Source organism: Mesitornis unicolor, unplaced genomic scaffold (genome assembly GCF_000695765.1).
Source record: "Mesitornis unicolor isolate BGI_N332 unplaced genomic scaffold, ASM69576v1 scaffold8501, whole genome shotgun sequence".
Lineage (NCBI taxonomy): Eukaryota > Metazoa > Chordata > Aves > Mesitornithiformes > Mesitornithidae > Mesitornis > Mesitornis unicolor.
This window is the reverse complement of record NW_010163160.1, coordinates 131,563-141,687: the sequence shown is the minus strand read 5'-3', so window position 1 is coordinate 141,687 and position 10,125 is coordinate 131,563. Positions and strand designations below refer to the sequence as shown.

The 10,125-nt window shown below is 44.7% G+C and overlaps 1 protein-coding gene across 1 annotated transcript in view; it reads right to left on the bottom strand.

Annotated features, from left to right (window-relative positions):
- Nucleotides 1-8,583: 8,583 nt before the first annotated feature.
- The window catches only part of LOC104547969 (chromosome unknown open reading frame, human C3orf67), a 71,728-nt gene continuing 70,186 nt past the window's right edge, over nt 8,584-10,125 (bottom strand). The window contains exons 16-17 of the mRNA XM_010193863.1: nt 9,022-9,054; nt 8,584-8,696 (exon numbers count right to left, since the gene is read on the bottom strand). Of these exons, the coding sequence (XP_010192165.1) occupies nt 8,584-8,696; nt 9,022-9,054 (146 nt within the window). The remainder of the gene's footprint in view (nt 8,697-9,021; nt 9,055-10,125) is intronic.

The following is a 10,125-nucleotide window of genomic DNA, read 5'->3' as shown; positions in this document are numbered from 1 at the left end:
CCTATAATTATTTTCTTCACGAAGTAATTTTGGTTTCATGGGTAAACACCAATCTCAGCAATTTCCATTTTTAATATACAATTTCATTTAGGACCACACGTTCTCTGCTTGCTAAATAGGTATTTATTGCCACCAAGCCTGCCTGACACCCTTCCTCACCACGTAGTTTTCCCTCTCTATGTAATCATCGTTTGGAGGAAAAAAAAGTTACACCACGTGCCTGAGGGGAGCCTGAGCACTTTAACAAGGTTTAATTACAACATTAGCAACGTGGGTGAGGCATCCAAGTAAACAAGCCATAAATCAGCCCATAAAATGAGCAAAATAACCCCCTTCCACCCACACTGACTGCAGACTGTGCTGAACATGCTTATTTGGGACACCCAGGGCGTCTGCAGGCCATGGGTACAGCCACAAATGTCCCCAAGGGCTGGGTGTCAACTTCCCTCTCCCCAGAACCCGACCTTGCTGCTCACGGGGATGGGGGTTCTTCTGCTCCCATGTCCCACACAAGGCTGAAGCTTTTCCCCCGAGCTCATGGGGTGCTGGTAGGGCCAAGGGGGTTCTGTCTGCTCCCCTGCAGGCTGCTCCATTCCTCAAGGCGCTGCAAACAGCACGGCCCTGCCGGCTCGGCTGTCCTGTGGAAGTGGTGGCGGTCTGCACCTCACAGATTGGTTTTGCAAGAGGAGCTTTGGGGGTTTCCATGGCGCTGTGGTAGCAGGTGGTGCCCTGCCCACAGGAGGGAACTGGCATCAGATGCTCATCCAGAACCACCGCGGTCAATACGCCGTGAATTAAGAAGGATTTATGTGATAGTCCATGAGAGCTGCTGAAGAGTTCTTCAAGTGTGCTCAGTAATCCAGTTACAGAAATATGCCAATACGTGTGCTTGATAAAAGGCTGGAACTGCTTTAAAACATGGTTATGGGCTATTGCACAGAGAGACACTAACCTAACAATTCCCAGGCACTGAATGGGCTTGACTTTGTCGTGTGTTACTTTATCATGTGTTACTTTATCATGTGTTACACTTTATCATGTGTTGCTTTATCATGTGTTACACTTTATCATGTGTTACTTTATCATGTGTTACACTTTATCATGTGTTACTTATACAAGACATAAAAAACAGTTGTCAAAGATGTGGAAGACATATCCAAAGCCAACAGCCCAGCCATTCATTCTGAACGGTAACACGTAAATGCAGGGGAAGGGAAACATCAGTGCTGCAAATGGAAAAGGACCGTTCAGCAAACTAGACTCTTCATTGGAAAAAAAATAACAATTATCCATCAGCTTTAACATAGCCTCCAAATTAATAGGTGTTTTCCTAGCATCGCAATGTTGCACATTTTGCAGAGAAAAGAAATCTATCACTAAGTGCATTTGTATCTCATACTTTTTTTGTTCATGATTGGGTCAAAATAAAACCTTGTTACAGATAGAAACAAAGATGCCTTAGAAGAATAAAAGGTTATAATTCAGTCAAGGTTTCCTGATGGCTCTGCATACCCACTGCAATGGAAGGAGGCCTTGAGATTTAATTAGTGCCTGAAGATTTTGTGCAAAATTCTTCATCGTTAAGGGGCCTTGCCCGTTCGTATTTATGTGGTTTATAAAGTGTCACAGAGTTGTACATTTTAATCTGATGGTGCTGAGTTCACAGCTGAGAGGACTGTAGAGCTGGAGGTATCAGTGGACACGCAAGGAAAAGCGAATTCATGAATTAGCACCATTCCCTCCTTTGAGTGGGCTGCAGGAACCTGCAAATGCCTGTGGCTGAGGCTTTTGGGCTGTGGGTGCCCTGGGGTGTACATGGATGGAGTCTGGGCCAGCAGAGCCCGAGGAGGGACATGGCGTGTCCCAGGATCTGGGGCTGGGGAGCAGCTCCCCTGGGCCGCCAGCCTTGCTGGGGCTGAGCACAGCTTCCCTGCCACCAGCAATGGCAGCGCTGCCACGGCTCAGCACCGCCAGGACTGTGCCTGGGGTTCAGTGTCACAACTCCAGCTATAAATCTGACTATAAACTTCTCTTTCCCATTTACACAATGCATCATTGACTTGGAACAGTGGCACGGTGTTTCCACGACTACGTTCAATGTGATCAGTGCACAAAGTCGTACCAAGCCCCGTGTTTCAATGGGAGGAAGGTATAAATATCTCCTGTCTGCGTGGCGTAGCTCGCAGGTGGCTCTGGAGGAGAAGTCGCAGCAGTAGACAGAGTGATGGATCGGTGTGAGCCGACACGCTCCTCTCGGGTGCCTCAGCACCTGGCGTGCGTTGGCTTTGCTCACGAGCTGGAAGTTAACAGAAGACGTCAGTAAAAGATGTGTCCTTTGAGCCCCTCACAGACCGATCAGGCATTTCCCTCTATTGGCACGTGAGGATTTACAGATCGCATTAAATAAGGCGTAATGCACTGCAAGAGATCAGGGCGCTGGGGGAACCCTTCATGGGGTAACCTTTCACGGGTGCCCAGGCTCTCACACAGCCCCTGTCCACCCCTGTTTTCCCTGCGCAGCCCCAGCAGCACGGTGTGCTGGGGGTTACAGCCCCGGGCAGGGATGTGGGTGCACGCAGATGGCAGTACTGTGTTTTACCACGTTTAACCCTTCATTGCTTTTCCTGAGGAAGAACCTGCCCTCTCGGTTCACCCTGTGTGAACGTCATCGCTGTCCCAGAGGACGTGGGGATGTGTCTGGGTAAAGATCCTTGGGCCACAAGTGGCTGCAGTGGTGCTCAGGCTGTGGGCTTCACCAGGACTGTGGATGTGCACAAACCGTGGAGGCTCTAAATGAGGAAACCCAAAAACTGGATCATCTTCTGGTCTTCTTGTGAACATCACACAGCTTGCCCAGGTGTTAGTGCTACTTTGGAATTGGCTGTTTCCGAAAGCTACTCCCTTTTTGTTTTTCTTTCTTGGGAAAACAGCAGCTATTTTAATTTGGGCTTCACACAGATTCATGCCACACAGGTGTCCGCCAGACCTTCCAGCCAGGATCCGTCTTACCAAGATTGGGATGGCAAAACATGGGCCACTCAGCCATGTGTTCAGCACAACAAACCTACAGACACGATGGGATTCCTCCTCAGAGGCCCCTCTCAAGCTCCAGTGAGAAAACAGCAGCCAAATGCAAAGGAAACTCTTGCACGGGACGTTTCCTGAGCTTTATGAATTCATTAGAAAATTACTCAGCACAATATTAAATGCATCCAGAGCTCTGATATTTTGCACATCAGGTGGTAAAACAGTAGCTGTGAATAGATTGCCTGTACGAACATTTTTGCCTTGAGCGCTGCAGTAGCAGATGGCCTAATAAATATGCAGTGCTCCAAAACGACGTCTGTAATTTCCGTGACCTGAGGTTTTTTGGTCTCCCACACAGATAAAATGCGCAATCATCCAATAATAAACTTTTTAATAGATAAAAACCCTATGCAGTGTATGTAAACATTGTTTGAAGTACTCTAGCAGTGCTGTTATAGTAACAGTAGTACTAGGAGCCCAGCTGGGTTTCTTTATGAAAGGCATTTTACCGTGGCTGTACCTGGTCAGTGCGGAGCACCGCTATGGGCATAGCTTGTGCCTTTTCTCTGCTAGCGACTGGAGAGGGCATCTGCGAGATGAACACACAGCGCCAGGCCCCAGGAGCACTCCACCACACTGCAAAAGTAAACCTGCTTTTTATTTAATGGCTCTTGATAGCGTTTTTCCTCTGTCGTTTTGCAACCGCTAACTTTTAAACCCCTCTGCTCTTCAGAGCTCCTGGCAAGAGAACGTGGTACTGAAGAAAGAAGCCTGGGATCTGCTGAAGAGCCCACACCTGCAGGGGTGGATCAGCAAACACTCTGGCTTCAGCCAGATGCAGAGATGCTGGGCCATTGCGGCCAATGGTCAGAGCTAATGCCAGCTGCTCAGGTGTCGATGTCTCCTTTCCTCTTCCAGTGATGAGGGCACTCGTCTGCAGAGGTTTAAGGGCACTGGCACAGGCGCTGCATGAGCGGAGGGATGTGTCTGGACCACATTTTGACAACAGGAGAAAACCAACCTTTATCACAAGGACCATTTTGGTGCCCTTAGAGCAAAAAAGAGGTGGAACTGCTGGGTAGCTGTGCTCAGCTGGGGCACCTGGTGTTTGCACTGGTCTTGAACTCACCTCCAGTAATGTCCCTCAGCTCCCCACCATCCCCTGCCCCAGTTGACTCTCATCTGCCACGCAGACTGGTTGGCACACACTTGGAAAGGGATTAAAAGCATCACAAGTTTGTTGAATCACCACTGATTTACCACAGGAACCTTCTTAATAATTCTCCCGGTGTAGTTTAATGTCCACAGATTATTTTTCCTCCTGAAAAGTGTCAAGCCTGGAAACAACTGCTTTTAGAGTGGTACAGTAAGAGCAAAACCCTGCTCAGATGTCTGCATCGTGGGCCGCTGCATGTGACCCCCGGGAGCTCAGGGCTGTTTCTGGGGTTTCATCCATCCGTTTGCGCTGGTTATAACGCCTGCAGCAGGATCCCAAAACATCACAGCCAGAACAGCCCGTGCAACTGCTAACAAGCAAGTTAAACACCAAGCAAGAAAAAAATGACAAGTACTGTTGTTACGCTTACGCGCTCCCATGGGCATCGTGAAGCCAAGCTTTCAGTTTATCAGGGAACTGAATTTAAATAGTTTTTTTCAAGGTGCCAAAAAAGGTGGCAGATAAGGATGCCAAGTTACCATAGTAACCATGAGGAAAGTGGTGATTATCAGCAATACCACATAGAAAAGACAGACTGGATTGTCTTTTTATTTTACATATAGCGCATTGCTTAAAAAAATAAGCCATTTTCTAAAATAAAGAAATGGAAAAAATAACTTAAATATGAAATGCATTATGCAAAATTATTTTCAAGGATTTTTCAGCTTGTGCAACCTTGCCATTTGACCCAAATTCTAGAGGACGTGCCCCTAAACAGAATGTTTTATGGCAGTAGGTGAATAATAAAGCATGACTTTTCATGTTTTCTTACCTAGGAACCATGGCAGCAGAGGGGAAAAAGTCAGTATTGATGTCCTGCTGTAAGCCCCTTAGGACAGCGAGTGTCCTGTCTCTGGTGCAATGAGGCTCACATGTACGGACAGCGCTTGGGTCCAAGTGACAGCTCTGCAGGATCAGAGGTCACAGAGTCCTGCAGCTGCTCGGAGGAGTCCGTGCTGGTGCTCACGGGGACCAGGTTGTCTTGACCTGCAGCTCAATGCTGCTGCAGTCCACGGAGACCTGAAGACCTGAGACCTGGTCATTTGGTTGGGCTCTGGAGAAAACCTCGGTGGATGGACCCAAGGCAAAAAGAATGAGAGAAATGGGGAGAACCACTCCAGTGACACAGAAACACTGCTCTGGGCTGCAGCTAAAAGGTGCTTTGAAGATTTCTGCTTCCTCCTGAACTAGCTGAAAGAAGGTTTGATTTTAGCAACTGGGAACAAAGCAGAGATGTCTGTCACTCCTCACATGTGCAAGGAACACAGAAAGGCCTGAGAGACCGATGGATTGACTTGTGATGTGCTGACTCCAGCAGCTCTACCAAGCTAACTCCAACTCCTCTATTTTCAGTGCACATCTAGGAAACATTAAAGAAGCCTTACTAAAATTTACTGCACTTCAAAATCTTTCCTCTCAAAAATCGTAACCGATGCTGGGTTTGTAGAAATAAATCCCTGCAGACAGTTTCATTAACCTGAAACTCCATGCCCAGACACAGGTCTGCTGGAAAGCACGCTCTAGTGAAACTGCGTGATTCTCACGGGCTAAAACACTGCACATGACTGCTAGGAGCAAATCTCTGTGTTCTTCATCACTTGCCACAAATGCTGGCTTTGACAAATTGGCTGAAGAAAAAGCATGCTGCGTGCCAGCAGCGCTTTAGTTCTAGGTTCACAGGATGATGATTAAGAAAAACACTGAGCAAAACTCACAGTGCTTACAGCTAAAGGCTTTCGCGCCGCTCAGCTCGCAGGTGTTGCTCACAGCACTGTGGCAATCAATCCCCACGCATGGTGAAGACATAAAGCTGCTAACCAGAACACAGAGGGCAAGGATCCCAAACTTCTGATTGTGAAAAGCAGGACTTACCTCTAAAATACTGCTGTGCTAATGACAGGAAAACAGGGTGTATCTGGACTTGCCTATGAGCCTGTCTGGAACAACACTCACCCTGAACCCAGTGTCTCTACCTGCCTGCTTCCTTATCCTGTGAGCGGTGGGGATAAGAGCATGGAGTCTCCAAGGACTCCCTTTTGTCCAAGTTTTGGGTGTCCATTGGTACACTTTTTTATGCAGCGCATTTGTGATTGCCTGCTGTGGAGCCAGGACAAGCCTCTCTACCCAGGTCCTGGCAGACAAGTCGCTGCACCTTCGCAGACCTCTGGCTCCTGAACAGCACCCACCAGCCTGCAGTCAGCTGTGGGTTTTTTCCCAAAGACAGTGGCTATCTTGGTAGCATCGGTGACCCAGTCTGGATTCGCAGTGGTGCCTCAGGACATCCAACCACTCCTGTGAGACGTGGGGCTAGGAAAGGAAAATGAACAATAAATTGTAAAGAGCCCTTGCCACGGATACAGGGACCACAGTTCTGATCACTAAATGATGCTAGAAAGTAAGTGGTTAGATATGCACCAGCATGTACAAGCTAGGATCTGATTTTTGAAGGTCAAAATTATGATTTCATTGAACGTTTAAACTGATTATGGCATTAGCAGGAACAGGTACAAATCTTTCTGGGAGGAACAGGCTAAAGCATGGTAAGTAAATTATCTCAACACAGTATCTGTCTTCCTGTAGATTTCAGTGCTACTCTTACTTGAATCAATTTGTGATGATATGTTTGTACCTGCCGCAGAAGCCAAATACACAAGCTGATCTTATGCCAAGCCACTATTAACAAGTGCATTTTCAATTGATTCTAGGATATTCATTAACTGGGATCCATAATTACAAATAATTTACAGACATATCATTTTAAATCACTTGCCAGTGAGCTTACTAAGCTCACTTTATGACATTCAAATACATTATTCTTAAAAATGCACTGCACAATCAGCTTGCAAATAATTACAGTGGAACAGCACTGGATATAATAAAGCAGAAACTTAGAACAAGACTCACCAGAAATGCCTATAGATCACTTTTCCCATGGGATCTTGAGCTGTCTCCAGAAAGCCATTATGTACCAAGATTGTGGACTCCAAAGCTGCTCCACTCCATTACAACACAGCTCCTTGGACTTCTTGTGTCATGGGCAGCCCCTCACCTTTTCTGCAATGCCAGGCAGCTGATTTTTTAAATGTTTTATTTACTGTTTGAGTAAGCGTCCTGTGGGCTGGGGGCGCATGAGCGGCGAGCAGAACTGTCCCCTTGCTCTGGGACTGGAAATGCCGGGCACTGCTTGGAGCTGAGAAGCAGCCATGGCAATGTAGAAACACCAGGATCAGGGCAACTGGTTTGTGGAGCAGACAGAGCTTGACATGCCTCCATGCACAGGATTGTATTTGGTTCATACAATGATTTCATTTTCACAGGCTATGTATGGCCTGGTTTATGTCTATAGTCTTTTTCCATGGTCAATAGGGATATTTTATGTATCATGGAATAAAAAAATTGCAGTGATGCCGGCAATTTAAATCTCTTAAATTGGAACTTTAGGACCCTCACTGAAAACGGCACTGAAACCCAATACAGATGGGTTACATAAATTACATTCTTTTATTGCAACACGTAACAGAAAAACTAATACAAACATGTAAGACCTGGACTCAGAGCACAGCTTCCCATCTGAAGCACTGACACACACCTTGCCTTACTTGAAACAAGGCTCCAACTTGGGAGCTGAAGCAATCGCTCTTCCTGCTCTTCAGTCCTATGTTAAACTACATCAGTAAAGCAGGCAGTAGCTGGTACTCTCAAAGCCTCCTGTATTTACTCTGTTGTGGTCTAGTTTACAAACTGCCCGTGCACACACCTTTAATTCCATTGCACTGTACACACTGTACCACCCCGCAGCTTCAACATCATCCCATTACTGTAATATGCAACAGCAGAGAGTTTCTTGAAGGTGAAGAAAATACTGCTTTCTCTGGTGACTAAAGGGAGAGAGTGAGCTTATGAAATAGAGACCCTTGAACAACAACACACTGCACACCTCAGTGTACAAAGAATAAGATAGCTCAGAACCAATTAAATATATACAGTAAGCAAGTAATGAAAAAAAAATTGAGTAAAACCGTAATTTACAGATGAACACTACAAACCCTCTCGATTCAACCTCATTTATTTCAATATAGAACCTTTGAAAACTGGAAATAAATTAGACTAACAAATGAATGTCTTAATCACAAGCAACTTTTATGTGATTTTCCACTGCACTACAACTTAATACACAACTGTAAAAATAAGACACTATTTACAAAATATATTAATTTGCAACGCCATTAGTTAATTCAAGTTTTAAGTTACATGATAAATTGTACAGCTCAGTCACACTTTACAAACAGTTAAAAGACAAACCCACTCTGAACACAAACCAATATCCTCTCATGGTCCAACTACGCCAGTTCATAGTACTTCCCAGAATCTGGATCAAAGTAACAGTTCAGACATGGATCATACAAAAGAGTCAAAACCTCGTCATCTTCTTCAGCATTGAGGTCATCTTCACCTGGGATAAGAGTGAAAAGTAAGAGAAAATCATTCTTTTTCACTTAGATAATTACATGGAAACACCTTTCTGTGAGATGCGACAGTTTTTCTTTAAAGTGTGTAAACACTCGACTCTGAATTGTTACCTTCAAGGTAACAGCAATTCACATTTTTATTGTATTTCTGAAGATTTGTATTTAATTGAGGTGAAGTGAGGTCAGCCAGAGTTTGCTTAACAACTGCACTTTGCAAAGTCCAATGGAGCAGTTCACCAGAAGCACCTTTACTGACAGTGGATCAAAGTCTTACTAAGTGATATTATTCCTTAAACAATAATGTTTTACCATGAACAAAGACAGCCAGAGTGTACTTAAGGCCTGTAAGAATGAAAGAATTTGAATGTCTGGTGTCCAATATGTCTCCTTAATGTCCAGTGTAGGTAAATCTGTACAAAAGAGCTTTCAACACCAGAGAGGAAATATTCTTTCAGACAATAAAAATTTTAAATCTAGGTTGCCTAAAGTTATGTAAAAAAATAAAGTGAAATGCAAGAATGTTTTCAGGTAACAGAAACGAATCTCAAGTCTAAAATACACTTATAAACCACACAGATTTTTGTTACAGATGCTTTATATATTATAGCTCCTTTACTAAACCTGTCTATCCTTCATATAAGCTAAATCTAAGCTGTATGATCTGTATCTTTTTGATAGGAAATATTTCACAGTTGAACACAATCTGTATCTGAATTTTCATCATAAATGTTCACCTCGTTCTCAGGCTGCTAATACACACTGATTGCTTTGTATGCCCCAACACTTCATAAGAAGTGATGGCCTGTTATGCTAACAGCAGCAGTTTCCTAGTGCTCAGAATCTATTTCCAGCCAGGATCACACAACAATATATAGGTTACATTATCTAGAGACCAGAAAGTAGGTTGGTGCATTTAATGCACACAGAGGAAGTGTGCACTTTATCGTTTGGGGAGAGATTTCATTTTTGTTTCCTCAGCAGCATTAACAAACGCCATCAGAAAGAAACTGTCTCTTACTGGAACCAAGGTAAAAAGGCAAAGCAAAATTGCTGCCCTCCCTGCTGTGGGCACTTCATTGGGTGGGCCTGGTGAGCTGAATGGGGTTAACTGAGATATTTGGTCTGGATAGTTTCTGGGAAAAAATTATGCAGTGCAGAAAGAAGGAACACAACTGAACATTTTTCTGCACTTCAGATCATAGGAAACAGGCAAATGGTATTCATGCCTCATTCCCTTGCATAGCCTCCCATTTTCACCTGAAACCATGTTGTTCTTTTCACTGAAATCTTCCTTTTATTATTTTGCTTTTCCCTGCCTTTCCTCCATCTCTTCAAGATGATTCACTTTTCTTCTCTAAGGTTAAATCTCCCTCGCTCTCTGCCTCAGAAATGGCCTCTCAACACACTCTCTGG